We start from the raw sequence: 23,624 nt of genomic DNA on the forward strand, positions 1-23,624 counted from the left end.
TAGGTAAAATGGACAGCCAGAAGCATTCAATACCTTGTATAACCGATCTGATCAACTCAATTTTCCCCGCATAAGATAATGATTTTCTTGGCCATGAACTCAACTTCCTAGTTACGTTGTCAATAAGATCAGTATAGTCTGCTGCACATAATCTCTTCGCCGCAATTGGTATCCCAAGATATCGGAAAGGTAGTGTCCCAATCGAGAAGCCAGTGATGTTCAAGATATCTTGCTTGTTATACTCATCAATGCTAGCCATAAAGCTGTTAGATTTCAAGGAATTCATGCGAAGACCAGCCATGTTACGAAACTGATGTAGGCATTGCCTAATCATCGATACACTATGTCTATCCCCATACGAGAATAAAAGCAAATAATCAGCATATGCTAAATGAGTTAATCTTAGGTTGGCACATTTTGGATGAAAGGTGAAGCTTGTGGACCGAGACATTCGTTTCAGCGTTCTAGACAGAACTTCAATACATAAAGTAAACAGAAGAGGAGATAATGGGTCACCTTGTCGAAGTCCACGCCTACCTCGGAAGTGCCCATTAATCACAATAGAATACGACGTCGTTGTGACGCACTCCATAATCCAATCAACAAATCTGCAAGGGAACTTCGAAGATAACAAAACATCGTGTAGAAAACCCCCGTCAACTGTGTTATAAGCCTTTTCCAAGTCAATCTTGAGAATACACCTCGGAGATCCACGCTTGCGTGCGTATTTGCGCATCAACTTTTGGGCTAGATGGATATTATCTACAATAGATAGCCCCTGGATGAACGCAGCTTGTGCCCCATCTACAAGATCACCCAAACAAACAGTCAACCTATTAACAATTACTTTGAAATGATTTTGTAAAATACCGTACAACAAGAGCTAGGCCGATAGTCTTTGACTGTACTCGAAACAGCTTTCTTTGGCACAAGGGCGATGATAGAATGGTTCCACTGTTTGAGTAGTTTCCCATTTGTGAAGAATTCAAAAACGGCTTTGCACACATCATCTTTCATCAAATTCCAGCAACTTTTGAAGAATTTAGCACCAAACCCATCCGGTCCCGGTGCTTTATCATCATCTATTTCATGCAAAGCTAGCTCAATTTCAGCAACCGTAACTTGCTTAGTGAGCCCATCCCATTCATTTTCGCTAACTAACTGTCCCTCTTCGAACATGCCATCATCGAGAATGTCTCTGTCCATATTGGTTCCCAACAAACCCTTGTAATGTTCCACAAAACATTTGGCTACCCCTTCTGTGTCAGAGCATAAGCTGCCATCTTCTCTTGTAACTGTCAAGATTGCATTCCTTTTGTTGTTTCTTTTTATCAAATCATGGAAAAATTTAGTGCAGCGATCCCCCTGTTTCAAGTAATTGATTTTCGCTTTTTGAGATATGAACATTCTTTCAGCCTCTAACATCTTCTCAGTGCGTCTTTTTATTTCAACATAATCAGCTGCCATGACCCCATCTTTCAATAAAATCATTTGCAAATTTTCCAGCTTAGTTTTCATAGCAGTAGCACGTGCCGAGATGTTGCTGAAATTGTATGTGTTAAGGTTCTGAAGAGGCTTCTTTAGTGCATTAAATTTATGTTTTAGCATGTATTGAGCTGTACCATGCCCACTAAAATTCCATTTAGATGAGATAAGGATGTGGAAATCATCACAAAGTGTCCACATGTTGAAGAACTTGAATGGCTTAGGACTTTGTTTTTTCTGTTCTAGTACCGAAATGATAGCAAGAGCATGATCTGATGTACAACCCGGAGCTAGAAAATCTGATAACCCATCAAAATTTGAAGAAAGCAAAGCTTGATTCACTAACACACGATCCAGCTTACTACAGACAGAGTGGCTCAACCAAGTGAAGAAGCAACCTGTAGACTGAAGATCAACCAAATCCAAAGATGATACACAATCCACAAAATATTTTGTTTCGTAATTTTTGACTGGCAATCCACCTTTTTTCTCATTTTGTGATAATACATTATTGAAATATCCCATCAAAATCCACGGATAGTCACATGTACTACCAAATAATTGCAAATCAGCCCAAAGATCTCGTCTTTGCACAATCGTATTAAACCCATACACAAATGATGCACAAAACTTGTTATTAGTAACTAAACAAATAACATTGACATGGATGCATTGAGCCGTTGTTCCCAAGATATTAACACGAACTTTGAGTGGGTTCCAAAGAACAAAAATTCTACCCTTGTTGTTAGTAGAGAAATTATGAACATAACTCATACCTGAGCATCGAATCCTTATGAAATTCAGTAGGTATTTTTCCTGAAATTTAGACTCCAAAATCCCAAAAATATCAAGTTTGTGAGTGGCCAGTATACCTTGCACACTCCTCTATTTTAGAGGTTTGTGAAAACCTCTAATCTTCCAACATGCTAGCTTCATTAAAACTTGGAGGCAATTTCGGGTTGCCGCCCCTTTTCTTGATTCCCAAAATACCTAGCATTCTTGTTTTCATTGTTGACATATTTCGTATCACAAGAGTTTCTGTCTTCCATATCTTCGAAGAACGCTGCCCTTTGTTTCATCATCTCTTGTTGTTCATTAATTGTGTTACTCCCTTTCTTCTTATTCTTTTTGTTATTCTTCTTGTTCGAAACCACTTCATAACCATCAACATCTGCTTGAGCCCTGTCATTTCCAGCAGCTGGTTTGTGCATAGGGGCCTTGCCTTTATCAGTTTTACCATTTGTATCTTTGTTGGGAAGAATTTGAGCTGTACTTTCTGCACCCTTGACAGGATCATCATTGTGCATAGGGGCCTTTCCTTTATCAATTTTACCATTTGTATCCTTATTGGGAAGATCTTGAGCTGTACTTTCTGCACCCTTTACAGGGTCATCAACAATTTCTTTCTGCCCACTTTGATTGCCAACATGATGGACAGTTGGTTGGTTGGTACCTTCATTAACATTCTGATTTTTAGAAACATGACGGGGAGGAGCACGCTTGTAACTTCTGCCCACACGAGAGCGCCCCCTGGAGTTGCTCATTCTCCAGACTATGCTACCAGATCTGTTGCGCTTATTGTTCTTAACAATGTTCTCCTCAGTAGCTTCCCTACCCGTGCCCTTGGGATTTATGTTTCTGTTGCAGTTGCCAGTAATATGACCAACAAGATGGCAAATATCACATATTGGTAGCTCCTGTTCATACTCAAATTTTATATTGACATCACCAATTGGTAGTTCAACTTCAAACTCTATGACTCTTGGCTTTGTAGTATCAACCTCAATCAACACTCTAGCATATTTGACACGTTTCCTGTCATGAGTAAGCATATCCATATGAATTGGATTGCCAACCCTAGAAGCCAACATACTCAAAATGTGATAATTCCAACAATCTGGTGGTAATCCATGTATTTGAACCCAAGATGATATTGAATTCATATCATCTTCCCTAAATCGGAAGCATCTCGGCATTTCTTTGAGGAATAAGTGAAACCCAAAAACCATATAAGATCCACCATTCAATACTCTCTCTTTAGCTTCTTCGCTAGGAAAGGTGAATACAATCCATCCACTATCATGTGTTTGGAAGTGTATATCTTTTCCCCATCTCCTGACCAAATCAAATAATGCAGCAGTATGTGGTTTACCACTAATGACGTATCCCAGTAAGCAAATGCCATAGGTTTTCTCAATTGAATCAATAACATCCAATCCAAATTTCAGTTTAGAAGTACCTGTTTCCATGAAGTCCAGCTTATAATTAACCTTAGCCATCCTGTAATTCTTGAATAAACTGGCATAAGATGCTCGGGGTTTTCTAAAATCACCACCAGCAGTGCCCTTCTGCGAGTTGGGCCGATAGTGAGCTGCATCTTGATTCGCATTGACATTGCAATCATCATTATGCCCAAGCTTGGTCTGATCATCAATACTTTGCTCATTAAGCAACTCAATAGGCATAGCATTACTGTTCAGCTGCACATCATTACCATCAGTCTTAGTGCCCGAAGTACTCATAGAGACAATTTCACAAACACTTAGGCGGCAGTGAGTGGTAAGATGCGATTTCAATCGCACAGAGTTGTTTGTAACTACTATAATCTGGTAATCCCACACAGCTGAGTAGGATGGGGTGAGTAATCGTCACTAACAGCAGACAAATTGAACGCACTAGACCAGCAACTGAAAATCACACAATCGATGAACCCTAGTGCGCAAGAGATAAAATCGAAGAGAGAGAATCGCCCACCGATAGACCAAAATACTTAGAGAAATGGTACCAGTACCGTAGATCTAACCAGCAGTAAGGAGAATAATCAGTAGCAAAGAACGAGATTCAAACAGGAATCAAGAGCAAAATCGCGCCACTCCTTATCATTTTAGTGAGAAGGGAGAGATTCTCTCTCTAAGTGGGACGCTTCCTCTTGCATTTATTACGATTACTCTCAATTATTTTCTTGCTCCGAGATTTAGTAGCTTGAACTTATTTTGTTGCCCTCTTACTTTCGTCGATGTGGTTTGAGACGTTTTTGTTGAATTACCTGACTTGTTGAGCTTTTGCAAGGGTTTCTGAAATCATTTATCCTCCGCAACAATTCCGGATAAGTATTATTTCTCATGACTTTCATATATCTTCATCAATATGAGTTTTGTCCATTATATGCACTCTACTATTTAGTTCATCCTAAATATCACATAAATATAATTTGAAATGAGAAGATCAACCTTCATTAAACACTAGAGACGGAAGATTGTAAAATATTTGGTTTAAGGTTCTAAAAGTGTAAACATTTTGACTCGAAGAAACTAGTTATTTATCAATCTTAACGTTCATGTGAAGACGAAGATACTATTGTAAGCTCGCACATTTTTCAGAAATTGCGTAGCTTTTGTTGATTTATAGTCCGTGAATAAATTGATCATATCAGTTAGCACCTCTGTAACTGCGAGTTTTATCTTGACATTATCGCATCAAAAATTTGGCGACTCAAATTGGAATTTCTTAGCACCACAATAGATGTACCTCATGTCGCTGAAGCAATGTCGACTCATGTGTTGATCCATCTAACCACAATAATAAACAAAGAATAAAATTTAAGTGATAAATGACAAATATATCTTTAATATATTATTATATTTAGTCAAATTGTCTTGATAGATACCTAGATCTCTTAAAACATTGAGCAACCCATTACAATTTGGTATTGAGAGCTATGCACCACCAGCCATATCGATACCTGCAACTCCATCGAAACCTTTAAACACAAGACGTAATTTCCTCAAGCATGACTGTTTCTTGTCACCTTTTCCAGACATACCAATTACATGGATGATATCTTTGGAGATTTTTCCCATTAGTTCAAATAAGGGTAAATCTAGATTTGATCTGGTCATCTCCTCTAGTACAGGAGGTGCCTGCATGTACAAATTCTTCCCTCTATGAGTTGCACTTACTCTAGTGAGTAGAAGTCGAGGATGGCCTTCAAGTTGATCCATGAACTGTTGCAACACAAAAAGAAAAAGAATCAACTTAGGAGCTCCAAAAATGTGGAATAAGTTTGGCAAACAAACAAATAATTTTCAGTCTTTACAAACTAGATTTGCTTGATGTTCCACAAAAGAAAGGGCTAAAATCTTAATTTAGCGAATTTGGATATGCATATAAATAATACTAGATGTAATTTAGCCAAAATCATACATACTGGTAGGTCAACATCTTCTAACTAATATATAACAAGAAAACACTCTAATTTAATGTGAATGTTATTGCTACTCTTGGCTGAGAAATACTTTTCCTTATTTTAGTGGCCATGAAGTATTCATTTTTGAGAGGAATGTTAGAAGCATGCCGGAAAAATGGGTCCCAAAGATTCACAGGGCTGAGAACATCACAGTAACATGTCAAGAAGATGTAAACAACAAAACAAAAACATCATTGTAATAATCAGGACATGGCAGCTAGGCAATCAATATTTAAGCATTAGAATCCAATTATAATTTTCAAAAGATGACATGGAATGAATTCAATTTAGTCTAGCTATAACAAAAAGAAGATGTGTGACCTAAAGAGGGTTGAGCAAATTCTTGGACGCTTTAAAACACGCAGCATCAATTTTATCAAACAAGCTTAATTGCAAAATGAATTAAATCAACATGTACAACTTTAATCATTAAGATAAATGTAATTAAGCAACCAAGAAGCTAAAGAAGAGACTCACCTTTTTTAGAGTAATAGACCTCTCCAACTCAATAAGAACACCAGGACCACAAACAAGACAGTCTTTGTCCTTTACAAACTCTGTAACTTTGGTATGGAGACCTTCAACTCCATTATACCTGCGAAAAAAACAGTAGTTACTAATTGATAGGTATTAACAATAAGAAACCACATCAATTCAAGAAAAATAACAAAACAGGACTTCATAGCCGATGGACATTGGCGGATCAGGTAAACTTGTAGAAGGCATTTCAAGTTACTTTAAAAAATTGTCACTTTAACTAGAACAAAATCCCGAAGTCAAAGATGCCATACGTCAAGTAATTTGACAATGTTTTGCTACATCCAGAAACAATCTTTAAGGTTTCCAAGGCACATGAAGCTGAGATAATAGCATTTGTAGAAGCTATGGCTGGAATTATATTCTTCACCACACCCTGTAAGCAAAATAAATAACTAAAGAACTGATATAACCTAAACAGCCGAAACACATAAGAATTAGAACACTATATGCAAGATAATAATTAAATTATTTTTTCACGAGCTAAAAAATGATTAGAGCTATGTAAGTAACCCTTATAGCATTTAAACCTTAAAAATGTGCAGCTAATGTAAAGGATGTAAATCAAAGTGCTCACCTGAGTCAAAGAATATGTAACCCCAGGAATTCCAAAGAGCTCCGCCCTCTTGACAGCCTGTGAGATTGGATTATGCGAGTCAAAGGAGCAGAGGAAGGAAATCACAAAAACATCTCTCAATATCTTTTTTCAATTTGCTAGTCAATAGATATGCAGCGATTTTTACCTCTGAATAAACCCACTGCATGTGTTCAGGATTATCTGGATCAAAACATTTCCCACTATGAACCTGATCGGTTGTGAAATATATGTTCACCATGTGATGCAAAGGTATGACAAAGACACAAATAAAATTCACTGATATGCTCACCTCATCCCATTTTATCAAATGAGCATATTCAATACAATGTGCAGCAGTTCTAGGCGTTTCTGCTAGAGTACACAAAGGAAATTTGACTTGAGGCGGAAACAGCCATATGGTACACTCAAAACATGGTGTAGTTCCTGGGATTATAATCCTGGCGTGGCCCTTGAATCCTTCGGTTCCACCATCTACCATAGGTTTGACAGTTTCTTCGACGGGTTCGTCATTGGAGTTATACTCTTGTTAATTAAAGAAGAAAGAATTCAAGTTCATTAATATAGGAAAGGTTGTCTTCCTTTTGTGTGCAAGATATTTTGCAAACGGATGATATACTCCTAGGAAGAACTAAATACCCTACATAATAGCCAATTTTAGTGGAATATGAGGGTGGAAAATTTACTGTGCCCATGTTTGAGGGTGGATTTCCATATATTTCATAGGAATAGTACTAAGTTACCAGGGTACAGGGAAAGAGGGTAGGCTGAGAAGCAATGGGGATAGAATGCAATGAAACCACCATTTTGCTAAAAATTAAGTTCAGATTTTATAAATATGCCATAAAGTTAGTGTTCTGAGAAACTCAATATAGGTAGGAAAACCATAGGTGTTGTAGATTGCCAGAACAATGATATTACTTTGATTTTTTTTAGATGCTTAGATTTTTAATATTACAATGATTTTCATTCAGACAGTCAATCACCATGGGACTTATATCTATCAGAAAAAAGCACCAAGACAAGGACCTAAGAATATATTGTGTGAGGTCCAATTTTCAGTTGATTCTTATTTCTCATTTCCAACATTGTTTTCTTGATTATTTGCCACATATCTCATTGTTTGAATAATGATAGAAAATACATGGTAACTGAATGAGGAAAAAAAACAAAAGCAACATAAAATAAAGAGATTTTAAAAATTCATTGTATTCTGAAAGATTGAATGCAATATTTTGCCATCACAAAACATGGACATGGTTCATCAATCAATAAACAACTTTATCCCATAACAATGCAAATCATTTTTTTAATAACCTCAAACTTAGACACCTATTTAACCTCTTAACAAACCAAAAATACCAGTCAACAAAAACCAATGCCACCAAAGCTGATCACAATCACCGTCATTACACAAGCTTTAGTCCATTCAAGTCGTCTACACTTTATCTCCTCCCAAAAATCTCAAGTCACTTAGTTCATACTTTACAAGGGATATGACATGCACTAAGCAATCAAAGACAGTTAACATGTTGAGAAAATATGTTTGTTTCAGTTCTTCCAATGCTAGACAAGGACAGTCCTATAGAGAAAATACCTCTTGGACTTGCGCTCACTTTGTTCTAAATATTGCAAATACTTTGTCCAGATTTTGATGAATAAAATGGTATCAAACATGGACTACCAAATTAACCTTGCAAATTATCCATAGTAAGAGGTCCAGTGTCCAATCCAGCCAAGGACAAACATGTCACACTCACTCATGGCAGCCATAAAATGGAGACATGAATTTCTAACAAACAGTATCTATAAATTAGAAGATTGAAGACCTTGACAGAATCAGCAAAATATTGAAATTAATGAGTTGGAAGGATATAGCACCCTCAAGCTTCTCATTTTATAATGACACAACTTTTAAGAAACAATGTGCACTTAAATGTTTATAGCACCTGATATGATAGTATAACTGAAATGCACAAATAGAATCAAACCAAGAAAGCCGCAAGCCACCGCATTGATGTAGCTACGAGCCTCAATTGAATCAAGACCTAAGATAATTATGCTGAAATCACTATAGAAGTCCAATGGTTTATCCTCAATGCGACAGAAATGTGGTGTGATATTTACATCACCAACTCTTTCTATTACTCGTTTAGCAGCAACTTCAGCCTTTGGCTTTCCTACATCTTCAAGCCTGCATAAAAAAATTAATAGCTGCGAATAATTTTCAGCAAAGTGAACAGTCTTAACAATGAACTTAATATTACAAACGTTGCACACAATTTTTTTGAGAAATAGAAGTCCGGGTATCCACGTAACATCGCCAGCCCAGGCCCCAGCAACCAAATAATCACATATGAAATAATATTTACACCCCTCAATCAACCAAACCACTAAAACGCAACATGTTCAGCTGAAAAACTTCACATTAGTTTCCTAACATGCTTGATTATTTATGTCTACGCCACAAAAATACCACAAGCTTTTGCAATTAAATTAAACTAACATTAAAATGCACCTGAAGAGGAACTGACGATTCAGGTTAGTGACCTCGATACGGTCCATGTCAATCACGTCTAGATTACGAAACCCAGTCAAAGCTAAGTCCTTCAATAATTCGCAGCCCAGCCCACCTGCGCCAACTACCAAAACTTTCACAAACTCTTTTATGTCATCTCTTAACTGCACACATTAGCAAGAGAAAACGTAAAATCACAAGTCATCAGAAAGATACTACACTTGAAAAACTATATACACGCCAAATGTTTGTGAAATTAAGCGAGAGGAAAAACACCAAAAGAGCCTAGAAAGAGATTTACTTCAGAGCCGGGCTCAAAGGTCGAGCCGACAAGATGTCCGGACCGGAGGAGGAGCTTATCCAGATCTCTTGATCGGCTGGGCTGCGACAATGCCATTTTTGCTCAGAGCGTAAACCTTAATGCGCTATATCTTCCTTCGGTTTTGTTGAAAGAAAATGACTTCAAAAAAATTTGATCCGTTTTTAACAGTTTTTGCGAATTATTTTTCTTATTATTGTTATTATTATTATTATTGAGTTGGTCTCTTGTGAGACGGTCTCATGAATCTTTATCTGTGAGACAGATCAATGCTACCGATATTCACAATAAAAAGTAATACTCTTAGCATAAAAGTAATACTTTTTCGATGACCCAAATAAGATATACGCCTCACAAAATACGATCTGTGAAATCGCCTCATACAAGTTTTTGCCATTATTATTATTATTTGTGAATGTTTGCACAAGTTAGGCTTATACAATTGGAAAAATAATAGGTCTACGTATCATCTATCTTTACTCGTGAGATAAGTTAATATTGTTCATATTTAAAATAATAAATAATATTTTAGCATAAAACGTAATATTTTTTATGAGTAACTCAAAAAAGATATCAATATTAAAAAATTGACTCGTCGAACCATCTCACAAAAATTTTTGTGTTGAAATAATTATCAAACATAATAAAAATATGTTTAATATTACTAAAAAATTTATTTTTAAACTTTTAGATGATTATAATAAAATAGTTTTTTCCTTTTTATATAATAATCTAAAAGTTAATATAAAATATTTTTTTTAAATTGTATAAAATATGTTAGCTTTAGATAAGTTAAAAATTTACTAAAATAAGTTTTTATTATATTTTTTATTAAATAAATTTTGAGTACTTTTGTAATATAATAAGAGTGATTTTGGTACATAAAAAAATATGACCTCATGATACCAAAAGTCCAGAGAATTCTCGTATTATATGATATCATATCAGATTAGATAGATGTAACGAGTGAGAAAAAGAGATAAAACTCAAATTATATATATTTTTATATTTATATAATTGATATAATTGAATGATTTGGAAATATAACTTTGGTCAAACTTCAAATACACATTAAATGTCATTTTTTTAAAAAACAATGTTTGATCAATTGTTGACTCTCCCATTCAATTTTAAAATAAAAACAATACCAACAACAATAACTATATAGGAATAATTTTTAATCTGAAACGAAAAAATATCTAAAATCAATCGGAGAAAAACGTTTTCCGTAGAAAAAAATAACAAAAACTCTGGATTTTAAGTATTATTATATTATTTTCTTTAAGGAAAAACTAAAATTCAGAAACTGTAATATTTGTTTCAAATTAATATTCCCTTTTTTTTAAAAAAAAAATCTTTTTACAAATTTCTTTATTGTAAATGTAATTTGTGGTACTGATACTTCTCGATGGCCTTGAGATGGAAACACTGAACATGAAGCTTTAAAGCTGAGGGTGGCTTCAAACTTACGCTGCCTACGCTATTTATTTATTGCGCTTTTTTCTTCTTTTTCTTTTGGGTTGCAAACGATTTTTGTGGCAATTTTTCAGTATTTTATAGGGGCAAAAACTTCTGTTTGTGGCAATTTTTCAGTATTTTATATGGGCAAAAACTTCTGTGAGACGGTATCACGGATCGTATTTTTTGAGACGGATCTCTTATTTGGGTCATCCATGAAAAAATATTACTTTTTATTTTAAGAGTATTACTTTTTATTGTGAATATCAGTAGGGTTGACCCGTCTCACAGATAAAGATTCGTGAGACCGTCTCACAAGAGACCTACTCTTTTTTATGACTTTTAATGGGAGAATTTGATCAGTGTGTTTCATCATACAATCAACATTATCAGTGCGTTTCATCATACAATCAACCTTGTTAATTTTTAATTTTAATTAATTATTAAAATTATTAGAGTTTGCTTAATTATTAAAATTATTAATATAATATAATAAATATATTTAAATTTTAAATATTATTATAAAAATTTATCATATGAAAATGTATATATCGTTTGAGATAATGCGTAAATAAGAATAACAACATTTTGTCGTTAGATTGACTTAATGAAATTGTTACTAATAAAAAAAATAGAAAAAGATATCTAAAAATCATATATTATTTTTTTCATCAAAATTTGAAACAATAGATAAATATTTTTTAAAAAAATCAACATTTTTATCATTTATTAGATGAAATAATTTTGATTGTATATATTTATTAAAAACATGTTAAAAATTATTTATATTGAAGTTGTAATTAAGATACATAATAATAACAATTTACGGAAAAACAATATACTAAAATTCACGATGACGCTCTTTTAAAAAGTTAAAAAACATAATATTATATAAAATAATTATATTTTATTTAATATGACAGAGAGTGTTTGATCAACTTCTAACGAGTAACCTTAGCTAGTTCGAGTTTGATACTTGCATCGTGTAGTGGGAAGTATAACATTTTCTTTAAAGTAAGCTAATGACATTATCATATTAACTTAAGACGTTATATTTTGAAAGTTTCGCCAAAAATAAATGCAATCGGCAAGTATCAAACTCGAACTAACAAATATCAAACTCGAACTAGCAAAGGCTGCTCAATAGAAGTTGATCAAGCACTCTCGTGCATTCACAAATCACGTCTCTTAAAACTACTGGTTTCTTCAGATTCCAAAACGTTTAATAAAGCCAATCCAACATTTTTCCCGCAGACGACATGATCGTGCCTACATAAGCATCACAACTGCTCGTGTTATCAAGTTACTAGAGTCTAAATGTCGAACGGATCCGATGACACATCGCATAATGGATGGACCAATATTTGCTGAGGCGCAACAGAAGCAATCCAGCGATCATTTCTATAAAATGGGAAAGATATGACGACTAAAATGCCATCCAGTTCGAGTTCTTGATCCATGTAAATGCGATATATCTGACTTTGATGGAGTTTTTAGAGCTGTCCAGGACGTGTATGGAATATTTCACTGACAATTCTAAGAACAGACAATAAAAATACCACAAAATTTGCCATCTAGTCTATTATTTCACACTTCTAACTGCTTTAATTTCCGAAAATCGTCCACAACCCCAGCATGTTGTGAGATGGATAGTCAATCCATTAAAGTGCATTTGGATCATTATAAATCATGAAAGAAGCATTAATGGTCGTGGAAGCAGCTAATGCAATCGGCAAAATTCTTGGAAGTACAATATTATTGATGCTAAAGTCTGAACAATTAAAACAATAATGTTCTCTCAGGTCCCATCCCCTCCAACTCCTCACGGTGGCTTAGAATTGACAAATCTACGGTAAAATTTCGAGAAAGTTTCGTGGGTGAACAGTGTTAGCGAAAATGCTGATAACAAAATCATATAAGTGAACTCGTGAAGACAAAGCAGAATAAGCATACTGTTTACAATATGAGTATCGTGTAAGGAAAAGCAAAACCAAACCAAGGTCTGTAACAAGTACAGTTTCCTTAAAATACATTCGTCCCCTCTGGTATGTGCTTCGAGGGTTCAACATCACGTCTGTTTCCCAAGATACAACGGGCAGACCCGAGTGATGTTGCATAAATAAATACACTGGTAAACGAAATAGTACTTGAATTGTATCAGCATAACGAGCAGAAGCAGGAAGATAGCAGTAGCTGCAGAAAGCAAAACCGGGGGAGAGTGGATGTTTACTGGTGTCTTCTGGCCTTGACACATCTCCTATTTATACACGCTGACATCAGTCATACGAAAGACGAACGGTTTCCATCAAGAGGGCAGCCGAAGCACCAACATCTAGGTAGATGGAGCACCGACGGTCAAACCATGTGAAAGATCTCAAAGACATGTAAAAGGTCTCTTCTGAGGAAAAAAATTTGTAAAATGTGGCATCAACTAGCTATGCGATTTTTGCCTTGATCGGTCCGACATTCGACGCACTCAGGTTGCGCTCATACGTTTGCACACAAGTCAAGTCTTTTCCAGTTCAAATCGGACCCATGATTTGCACCCCCTGCACCGACGTGCACGAGAGAGAGCTTGTTGACCAATCTTTTTTACACTTCCATAAAGTGTAACACAATATAAGCTCATTTATATGACTTTATTTTTTCGATGTGGGACAAACCCGCCTTCCATTCACTTACATGGAAATCTCATTAACACACACAACCCAATATATATTATATATAATCCAACAAACGGTGAACCGAAACGTATACTAATAGTGATGATTAAGTCTAAATTGTTAAATGCTTTCGTCGCAGAAACCGCCACAGCGAAATTAATGACATGACAAGAAGCTAAATCAGTTTTGGCATCAATAATGATTCTCATGTTCACAATAAAAATTTGGTTAACATGCAATAGGGTGAAAAACCTCATGGGAAGAAGAAATAGTTGATTTATTCGACCTGGTTTCCTTTCTACTTAACAGAAAGAGGTTCCTAGTTCTAAGATCTTCAATCGCCCTTACCGCTTTTCAGAATTATTTGTTCTCTTCTCGAAACATTTGTAAAATCTCGTCTAATAAAAAACTAATAACAAGTATTTCACAGTATACTAATAGGTGAGGGGAAATGACCCAAAATGAGCTATCTCCTAGCGTCGGGTTCTTAATGGATGGATGATACTATGATCGAGCACCGACTCTACAGGATCAAAGTGACTCATGAGTTAGGAAGTCTTTTCCATATAAAAAAACTACTCATTGGAGATTGATCTACTCCATGACTTATAACAGAACATAGTTCATTATCAACTACAATTTCAACATATCATCAACTCATTCCAAAGTGTTGTTGCATTTATATAAAGAGAACTAATATTCCCAATCTAAACATTAGGATATCACTACTCCTTGGTCAATTTTACAATGAAATCCAATGACACAAAGCTCATTCGAGCGAATGTTGAAAGCTTTATGAACGAACTCTTCATTTCGAAATAGCTTTCCTCTTAACCAGGCCAACTCCTTTACACACCAATGACCATCTTTTTCACACCAAAATGGGCTCCAAAACTCATAGCGAAAATGTCCAAACACCCTTCCTAGATATTCCACAATCAAGAAATTTTGACTAAATCCAATCAGCAGAAAACATACATCAAGTCGAATAAAAGGAATCACAAAGATTGATGAGCTAAAACACTGAGAGTAAATAATAACCATTTTGAAAACCCATCACAGGTACTAAAATACAATAGAAGAAATTTGCATTTACATAGCTAATCGTCGAATTTATCTCTGGTTGTAGAGGGAGGAAAGAGGGATTGGCGGGGATCTCCTTCACTCTGTTGCTTTAAAAAGTGCTGGCTTCCGTACACCAGAGTCAGGTAACCGAATGAAAGAGCTCCGGCAACAACCACAGCCGATCTCATGGCGTTCTTCATCGCCGTTCCGGCCATCTTCTTCTCTTCTGGAGTCCTCTTTCTGTGGTTATTTTGACCCCTTCGAAAAAAGGTCGAAGCTTTCGAATATAGCTTTATAAAAGAGTTTTTCAATATTAATATATATATCATCGATAATAAATATTTAAAAATAATAAATAATAAATACTCAATTAAATATTAATTTTTTTAAATTTTATTTTTAAAATTTAAATTAATTTGATATATCTTTAAAATATAAACTATATTTAAGTGTTTTGTCATATCATTTTATTTTATTTTGGCTATAATTTTGTGTTATTTTTATATTTTTAATTACCACTAGTATCTATAATATATTTATTATATAATTAATGATATTAAATAATTATTCAAAAATCAATTTATTTATTTATTATATTAAATTACAAAACACGCTTCTTTATGTAAAGAAGACTTCAAAACGTTACAATGTGTGCCGAAGAAATTTAACACACGACTTCCAAGTTCCACCGCGCAACATACACTGCGCATCTCTCTATTTTTTTTTGTTATCACTTTCTTGATTCTTCCCGTCTGAATTGACACAAGACACTTTGTGAGAAACTTCATTTTTTTTATTCGTGAAAAAAATATAAAACATATTACACGACCCCGAGAAACCCAACTGTATTCCTGTTTTTTGGAAACGTAATTTCAGCTATTTGTTTTCTACTTGGTGCTTGCACTTGTAGTTCTAAGGGAAATTTATGGTGGGTTTGTTGGATGCTGTATTAAGGAGGCAACAGTTATTGATAAGGTGTTTAGGACAATATAGCAACACAAGCAACAAGAAGGATATTTGCGATACCACCGTAAAAATGCAATCTTTATTGAGTGGCGGCGTCCCTGTATCGGAGTCTGATGCTATTCACATTTTGAGATCAATAACTCCGTCTCTTGAATCTTCTAGGCATAAAGGCCAAGCTGGTGATGCTACCAAATTTTCGCAGTATTTATTCTGTAGACATATTTGGGGTTTCGTTTTTTGTCCCCTTCATTTGTTTTAGTTTCGGTGTGATTTTTTGGGTAGAGCTCAGGTTTTAGTATTGTTCCTTCGATTTTTGTTTTTAATTTGTGCAAGGTTTTGTATGAATCGCCAGTCATGTTTTGGGTGTTAGGCGTGTCTTATTATCAACATAAGGTGTATAGAATTTATTGAATTGTATGAGGGCAAGAAAAGGAAACTGCAGTGGAAAAGTTTCTATATAAACAATGTGCTTTAATGTTGACAGTGGCCTTATTCTTCAATTTTTTTCCCTGTTTTTCAACTTAAAACAATTTCATCACGGTTTAAGCTCTTTGGTTGTTTTGGAGAGGAGAGGAACTATCGATGTTTGTGGGCTTTAAATTCTTAAGCAGTGATGGAACATTAGAAACATTAACAAGAAGTTGTTGGAGTCTCAATGAACTTATGTAGATGGTAACTAATCCCACAAATTTCATCTATCGTCATTAAGCCAGATCGATTGTAATGTTAAGACTATAATTTAGTGTTCTGCCATGATCTGGCTCTTTTTGCACTTGGTTTATTTCTTGGGGTGTGGGACAGTTTTTACTGATTTGAAGTGTAGTATGATCTCTAAGACTTGGTGAAAATGTTCTTCCTGTGAGTTTATTTTGTACTCAGAGCTTATTCTTTTCTATTTGCTTCGGAAAATTGAACAGAGTATGTATGACTACTCACATTCCACTCTATGGTAGGATCTCATTATCTGGGTAAATGTATACTGATTCATAGCATGAATGCATTGACTACTTACCAGGGAAGATAGCAGTCGTCGGTGGTTGTCGCGAGTACACTGGTGCCCCATATTTTTCAGCTATTTCAGCTCTAAAAATTGTTAGTCCATTCTCACTTTGCTTTGTCTTCTCTTCTTTTCTTCATTTTCCTAACCTATAAAAGTTCAGTACTTCTGTAGTTTAGGGAATTTAATAGTTTCTTTTTTGTATAAAACAATTATATTCCATAATTTCGAACCGAGTATATTTATGCTTTGCAGGGTGCAGATTTGTCCCATGTATTCTGCACACAGGATGCTGCTGTAGTTATTAAAAGTTACAGTCCTGAGTTAATTGTACACCCGATACTTGAGGAATCATACAACGTTAGGTGAACGTTATACCAGCAATAATTTTTAGTTTAGTGTATCGATCTTTTTTTTGTTGTCGACATGTAACTTTTTCTTAGTGGCCTCAAGGTTATGAAATGCTTTACTCAGGGACGAGGATAGGAAATCAACATCTGCCAAAGTTGTTGCAGAGGTTGACAAGTGGATCGAAAGATTTGATTGTCTTGTAATTGGTCCAGGCCTTGGGAGGGACCCGTTTCTCCTGGTGCGTCACTGTAGAGAAAAATACTTTACACATAATATAACTCCAGGATGTTGATTTACTAGTCTGATGGTATATTTTAATCCTTAACACTTAATCTAGTGACTGCTTCAGTTCAACTTCTTGAGTTTCAATGTGGCATAGAATATGATGAAATTTTACAATCAACCCAGTTCTCTACTTCAATGTCTTTGAATCAGACCCATTATACAGTCTTGGTGTTTTGTGAAATAAAAGATTTCCCTTCCTTCCCTTTCCTTTCTTTTTGACAATTTCCTGCTTCATGTTTCGAATAAAAAGATATCGGGTCTGTTTGCAGGGTTGTGTGAGTGATATAATGAAGCATGCTAAGGAATCCAATATCCCAATGGTTATAGATGGAGTACGTGTTAAAAAAGACAAATTCATTTCTTCAAAATATCCATTGTCAAATCTTGACGATTTTAACCTGCCCTTGTTTCCTTTGGTTTCCTCAGGATGGACTTTCTCTTGTAACTAATTCTCCTGATCTGGTCAGTGATTATCCCTTGGCTGTCCTGACCCCAAATGTTAATGAGTACAAGCGCCTTGTTCAGAAAGTTTTACAATGTGAAGTAAATGATGATAATGGAACTAAACAATTAAGTTCTCTTGCAGAAGGGTCAGTAATCTTGCCCCCACTATTCCTTGTTTTTGGTTGTTCTGTAGTATTGTTCCTATTAGGATAGAACATGGTAAGTGATAATTTTTCATGCCTATTTACAAGCCTTTTATTTGTCCCTCCTTCAAGATTTATTATGCATCTGCGTCGTTTATAATTGAACAAATAAAGGATATGGTTTTAGTGGGTAATTTTAGGAGATGAGAAGTGGCATATTATCACTAACAAAAAATAGAAACTCTTCTTGATCAGAATAGGTGGCGTGACGATTTTGAGGAAAGGAGGATCAGACTACATCAGCAATGGACAAACAGGTACTTTCAACAAAATATTTATATCCTGAACAAAGAAGAAAATGATGCTGCTATCCCTAATATTTCAATGCTGTATATTAGTTGAAACTATAGGAATCACTCGGTAAGTGTAAATAGGCAAATTATGGGGCCTTAATTGGCTGCAGAAGCTATATCATTATAATCCAGAGTTGTCGTGGTGAAACGGGCTAGTTAAACTCCAATCGGCTTAGTGATACTTCATTGTTGCCCTTTCTACTGATAATCAAACACTAAATTTGATTAAATCCCCTACATTCAGTCACTTTTTTCTCATTTTCCTCTACTTCATCTTCTCTGTGTGATACCTACTTGCGTATGTTTTGGTCCTTTCTCTTCTATTTGTGTTTAACTTCTCGTTTTTTTTTTACTCTCTAATAGCTTATTGAGTGCTCATTTGTGCTTAAAGTTCTTCTATATATAGCTTTTGCTACATGTCCTCATTGTTTTGTAAGAATGGGTTGTGTAATCATCATCATCCATGCCTTAGTCTCAAACATGTATTGGTTGGCTGCATGGCTGTCTTTTCTACTTTCATCTCGGGTTAACCCCCAAATCTGTTGTGCCATAAAAGTGGTACAAAGCATTGGGATCCTATTGGGGGTGGGACCCAAAAGATTCATTTTATTTGAGTTTACTATTAGTGTAGTGCCTCTGATATTTCCTAAATGCACGATGATGGTTCTTGAGCTATAAAATTGTGTCTGTGATACGTATTTTGATTGAGAATTATAACAAACAACTAGTAGTTTTGTGTTGGACAGATTATTGTAATTAGGTAAAATTAGTAGAAATAGTTTTTGGTTAGGATGTTAGAAAATACAACTATGTCAGTGTTAAATCGTTACATTTGGAGGGCACCGAATATTAGAGAGTTGCCCTTTCTCCAAGCTTTCTTCCCTCTTATGCAGTTCCCCCACCTTGTTCTTTTTGGTCTCCTCTTGTACAATTTATGGGAGTTTTAACACTCACTCGAAGTAGTGTCAATTGTTACAATTTCAGGTCCTATCAGTTTGTTTATTTTTTCATGACTCATGGTGTTAACATTCTTCATTAATTCCATTATACGAACATGTCTGCTTCAATTTAGCCGCCAGTCTATCATGTCAAGAGTATTGGGTTTGGTCAAATTTTGTATGGCCTAATCTTTTTATCTTGTTAGATCCATTGCTGTGAGACTGTCTGTGTTGTGGTGGAACTCAAAATTCTCTAGCATGAGGTATTTTAATATCTGTTATCATCTGTACAGTTAGTGCCGTCAACTTGTATGGTTCTCCCCGACGCTGTGGTGGCCAGGGTGATATACTTTCTGGCAGGTAAGCGTCAGTCATCTTTAGCATTCTCATGTTAATGAAAAAATCTTGTGGTGTAAATTGGCTATATTTACCTTCTCATTCATTTTTTAGTTTTTTTTTTGTTTGATTGATAAAACGTATTCTAGCTCATTCTCTCTTCTTAGAAGTTCAAAATTTTCCCCCGAGTTACCATAAGAGTTCACATTCATGTTTGATTTTGTTTCCAGCGTTGCAGTATTTCTTTCATGGGCACAGCAGTCTGACGCTGTAGAGAAGCTAGGCGCCAGTCCGATGGTACTGGGGTGTATTGCAGGTTCTGTTCTGTTAAGAAAAGCTGCTTCACTCGCATTTGAGAGTAAAAGAAGATCTACTCTAACTACTGATATAATTGAACACTTGGGGACAAGGTAACCTTTCGACTAAATGAACGTTAAACTTTTCGAAACCATTGTGTGTAATGAATGTACGAGCTGATTATCTTCATGAACCTTCTGTTCTGCAGTATGGAGGAAATCTGTCCGGTGGCTTGAGCATACCGTGGAGTTTCTGCTACGTTCCTTTCTCCTCCTTTTTCGATGTTGGATTGGAACCGAGAGGTTTGGACATAGTTATTGTAGAAAGTTCTTGTAATAAATTCGTATTCAAACACTTGGGATACAAAACAACGTGGGGTAATAATTCAACGGACAAGTTGTAATAATCATCTGTCGAAATAACGGGTTCAGCTTGTTTGGAGCTTTGTCATTCATTTCCCTTCTCCTCTCTACATCATAATGTGATGGGACTACTTTGTTTCTTTATTCATTTTAAAATTTTGATGAGGAAATAAAGCTCCAATAGAAAAAGAAAAAACCGAAAGTAAAAAAGCTATATTCTTGATTTCCCAGAGTTTGAAAACGTGACGCAAACATTATTACAGAACTTACAAAGTTGACTGACCTATACATAAATGAAGTCTGTTGAAACACACTGTTGAAAACAACGTCCAACCAGCCTAATAGAAAGTAGTATCAAGTCAACTACGGCAAACAAGTGACTCTAATCCACTATTTTACATGGCTCTTGCTTATGCCTTGAGTTCCCCACCATTATCAGTGTATCAGATAATATAAACTTTCGACCATATTTTATTCCGTGGTTGCAAGAAGACTCGACCCCTCCACCTGCAACACTCAACATCAGCTAGACATTGGAGAAAATATGTGGTTATAAGGGATATGCTTTAAAGAAGTTCGATATCTGTCAATTTTTCAGCTAATGGATGTAATGCACATCAGAGATACTCAGATAGATCCTAAATATGGGACCAATTTTGTAATTATTCTTCTCATAATACAGTTTTTTATTAATTTGTCAATTTTGTTATATCTACGTGTAAGAATATCTGGATAGGGTCATCCAGATTATTGTGTGCATATAGATGTAAAATATACATTTCGAACAATTGTTCATAGAATTTCAACATTTTTTCGAGTTTGTCCGGGTTTTATCGTTTCACAATTTTTATGAACAATAAATCAGTAGGTGAGAAGTGCATAATTTGTTTGTAAATTGACGTATTAAATTATCACGTCACCTTGCTTGCCTTTCTACAGTGAAGAGGGTAGGATTTATTTTCAACTGAAAAAGAAATTTGGCCATAAATGAAGGCGTATTAGTTAAATTTCCTTGCAGGCTGCACCTTCATTTAAATATATTAGAGGCCCCAGATGATGTGATCTTGGATCTTATCAAACACTATCTCCCAAGAATATACCAAGAAGACAAGTATAACCAATAGAGATGAAAAATTGATTTTACCATGAATTTTGCTCCCCAAATTTCTTCTTCTTGAGCAGGAACGGCTGTGATTTTGTTTTTGGGATTCTCGTAGCTTCTAAGTTCCCCAACTGCCGTGGAAAAGAAGCATCCTAAAAAATCAAGAAACGGGTTCGTGGTTAAATAGGATTATCACTTGTTTTGTGCGTATGACCTAAAGACAATGTCTTATATCCTGATAATCTGCTACAAGAGGTGGCATATCGGTTGCAAAGATCGATGCATGATCTGTAATGGAATGCATAGTGAACATCGAATCAATGTACAAAACGTGTCAAACATCGAATTAATGAAGCGAAAATTGCGATACAAAGTGTAACATCACTTTTGAAGCATAAAAGTATTGCCTAATTTCATAGGTTTGCAATTTTATATGTTTGCCCACTCACCTTGTGGGAAAGAAGCAAGTGACTTTCCACAAGCGCCCTTCAGCAACTCGGCATCATTGGCAAATGCTAAATACCCATCAGCAGTGATTCCCCAATAAAGAGGAACCTTGGCCAATTGGTCCTGTCAACACACCACCAACTTTAATTTGAAGGTGAATGCAACTTAAATTAAATAAGCTTCAACTAAGAAATTAGAAGGAGTGTTACAGTAGCAACAAACAAAGTGGAAGTGGATTTGTCGAAAACAATGAAGGCAAAATTCCCTTCAAGGTGGCCAACAACATGGTTTGGAGGATAAGGTGCCCGGTCACGAAGCGCCTTATACGCCTCTATCATTAGTAGAACCTCGTTTGCGGATTTTGCGAGCCCATACTGTTGCTTCAGACTGCCCAAGTTGTCGAGTACTCCTTCAAACAAGCAGAATATTTCATCCTTAACAGCAAATGATCTGCCATATGATCAACCAGACCAAGTTCAAGATTTCATAAGATAAAAGATGAAGACATTTAGCACCAAACAAAGCAATAGTTAAGAAAATCTACAGCCTTGCTAGAGCCGTCTAGTAGGGGATGAGACAGATCAATCTTTCTTCTCAATTGAAAAAAAAAATGATTTATGTAGAATTCTTACAAAAAACTAAGTTTCCTCCTTCAAGTATGGTAAATCTTCTAATCCTTGATATTACTACCCTGGAGCCTAGAAATCTTAGTCCTAGATAAATGGAGACAGGATAATCAAATTTTTATATCGCTGTAATTTACCAAGTCACGGGATCTGACTTTCGCTCTATTCAATTGTAATTCTGCCTTGTGCTATAAATTATGAACGTAGTCGGTAGAGTACTTTCATTCTCCTATGCACGTCAAAAATTACAACTACCTTATCTGCACCAGGCTATCATGTAATTTTTAAAACCTTGCTCGTACAGGGGATGGGCATGGGTGTAAGCAGGAAGCAATTTTATTAGATTTAAAAGAAGAATCCAAGAACTTGATAAGAATCCTTGGCCGGATTCAAATACACGTGTAATCATCATTCAATAAAACCGGGACACAAAATTCCAAAGTTGGGNTACAGCTGAATACTGGCACGACTCACAGGTGGCTATTAGATTAACTACCACATCTGCAAAAGCATATGCTTTTTACATCTGATTTCAGTCTAATTAATCCGAATACTTTTTTCCAAATGCCAGGAGCATAATTTAGACAAAAACTCCTCTGCATCAAACACCAGGTGTGATATCGAATAATAAAAAAAAAAGTAAAACTACAGAAAAAACAATCCACCACGGCTCAAGCGCTACACAAAGATCGGCAAGATCATCATCTCGATATCATAATTCCGTGTCCAGAAGAATTTCCTGATTACATTTAGCTAGCTAACTTCCGGAAATTTTCAGTACGAGACGTACCTAGGCTGCATAGCGGACTGGTTGTAGTGAGTGTAGGCCAGCTGCACATCGTCCCCGATATGCACAGAAACCGCCGAAGAATTGGCCTCCACGAACCGCGCCACCAGCTTATCCGCCGTGACTTTCGGCGACGGTGTCCTGCTCCCCGCAGCCACCAGCTCTTCCGGGGGCGACACGATCGAACTGCTGAACACACCTAGCATCTTCTCTTCTCTATATATATAGATACATGCAAACAAGTCACAAACAGTGCACGTATTTCTCTCTCCCTAACTCCGGTAAATAAATGCTAACAATGGAG

The 23,624-nt window shown here is 35.6% G+C and overlaps 3 protein-coding genes and 1 long non-coding RNA gene across 6 annotated transcripts; 1 reads left to right on the top strand and 3 right to left on the bottom strand.

The window, feature by feature from the left end:
• Positions 1 to 5,036: 5,036 nt before the first annotated feature.
• On the bottom strand, positions 5,037 to 9,864 carry LOC140981151 (NEDD8-activating enzyme E1 catalytic subunit-like). 2 transcript variants are annotated; one of them, XM_073447444.1, is made up of 10 exons: positions 9,683 to 9,864; positions 9,382 to 9,545; positions 8,855 to 9,057; positions 7,156 to 7,388; positions 7,012 to 7,074; positions 6,846 to 6,902; positions 6,523 to 6,644; positions 6,209 to 6,326; positions 5,153 to 5,489; positions 5,037 to 5,054 (listed from the first exon to the last, which is right to left on the bottom strand). In XM_073447444.1, the coding sequence occupies exons 1-9, from the start codon at positions 9,776 to 9,778 to the stop codon at positions 5,202 to 5,204; spliced, it is 1,344 nt and encodes a 447-aa protein (XP_073303545.1). In that variant the 5' UTR covers positions 9,779 to 9,864; the 3' UTR covers positions 5,037 to 5,054; positions 5,153 to 5,201. The 2 variants fall into 2 exon arrangements, with proteins under 2 accessions (XP_073303545.1, XP_073303544.1); XM_073447443.1 differs by lacking the exon at positions 5,037 to 5,054 and having other exon boundaries at positions 5,093 to 5,489.
• A 4,679-nt stretch (positions 9,865 to 14,543) lies between these two features.
• On the bottom strand, positions 14,544 to 15,139 carry LOC140980536 (uncharacterized). The gene is made up of 2 exons (XR_012175965.1): positions 14,918 to 15,139; positions 14,544 to 14,744 (listed from the first exon to the last, which is right to left on the bottom strand). It is a non-coding gene; the product is annotated as an uncharacterized lncRNA (long non-coding RNA).
• A 450-nt stretch (positions 15,140 to 15,589) lies between these two features.
• LOC140980534 (ATP-dependent (S)-NAD(P)H-hydrate dehydratase) lies at positions 15,590 to 20,450 on the top strand. Of its 2 annotated transcripts, none has more exons than XM_073446415.1 (10): positions 15,590 to 16,053; positions 16,868 to 16,944; positions 17,105 to 17,214; positions 17,324 to 17,438; positions 17,755 to 17,817; positions 17,912 to 18,075; positions 18,328 to 18,389; positions 19,657 to 19,723; positions 19,930 to 20,109; positions 20,205 to 20,450. In XM_073446415.1, the coding sequence occupies exons 1-10, from the start codon at positions 16,035 to 16,037 to the stop codon at positions 20,230 to 20,232; spliced, it is 885 nt and encodes a 294-aa protein (XP_073302516.1). In that variant the 5' UTR covers positions 15,590 to 16,034; the 3' UTR covers positions 20,233 to 20,450. The 2 variants fall into 2 exon arrangements, with proteins under 2 accessions (XP_073302516.1, XP_073302515.1); XM_073446414.1 differs by having other exon boundaries at positions 15,590 to 16,031.
• A 113-nt stretch (positions 20,451 to 20,563) lies between these two features.
• LOC140980535 (stem-specific protein TSJT1) lies at positions 20,564 to 23,624 on the bottom strand. The gene is made up of 5 exons (XM_073446416.1): positions 23,324 to 23,624; positions 22,117 to 22,357; positions 21,910 to 22,030; positions 21,503 to 21,612; positions 20,564 to 20,865 (listed from the first exon to the last, which is right to left on the bottom strand). The coding sequence occupies exons 1-5, from the start codon at positions 23,524 to 23,526 to the stop codon at positions 20,830 to 20,832; spliced, it is 711 nt and encodes a 236-aa protein (XP_073302517.1). The 5' UTR covers positions 23,527 to 23,624; the 3' UTR covers positions 20,564 to 20,829.

Source organism: Primulina huaijiensis, chromosome 7 (assembly GCF_012295235.1).
Source record: "Primulina huaijiensis isolate GDHJ02 chromosome 7, ASM1229523v2, whole genome shotgun sequence".
Classification (NCBI taxonomy): Eukaryota; Viridiplantae; Streptophyta; class Magnoliopsida; order Lamiales; family Gesneriaceae; genus Primulina; species Primulina huaijiensis.

Coding starts and splice junctions, on each gene's coding strand:
- LOC140981151 (XM_073447444.1), bottom strand. CDS start 9,778: ATGGCATTGTCGCAGCCCAGCCGATCAAGAGATCTGGATAAGCTCCTC. Junction 9,058..9,381: donor AATCGTCAGTTCCTCTTCAG/GTGCATTTTAAT, acceptor TTTTTTATGCAG/GCTTGAAGATGTAGGAAAGC. Junction 7,075..7,155: donor ATTTGATAAAATGGGATGAG/GTGAGCATATCA, acceptor ACAACCGATCAG/GTTCATAGTGGGAAATGTTT.
- LOC140980534 (XM_073446414.1), top strand. CDS start 15,812: ATGGTGGGTTTGTTGGATGCTGTATTAAGGAGGCAACAGTTATTGATA. Junction 18,076..18,327: donor TTAAGTTCTCTTGCAGAAGG/GTCAGTAATCTT, acceptor CTTCTTGATCAG/AATAGGTGGCGTGACGATTT. Junction 19,724..19,929: donor GGTGATATACTTTCTGGCAG/GTAAGCGTCAGT, acceptor TTTTGTTTCCAG/CGTTGCAGTATTTCTTTCAT.
- LOC140980535 (XM_073446416.1), bottom strand. CDS start 23,526: ATGCTAGGTGTGTTCAGCAGTTCGATCGTGTCGCCCCCGGAAGAGCTG. Junction 22,031..22,116: donor CCACTTTGTTTGTTGCTACT/GTAACACTCCTT, acceptor GTGTGTTGACAG/GACCAATTGGCCAAGGTTCC. Junction 21,613..21,909: donor ACTTGCTTCTTTCCCACAAG/GTGAGTGGGCAA, acceptor TTGATTTTTTAG/GATGCTTCTTTTCCACGGCA.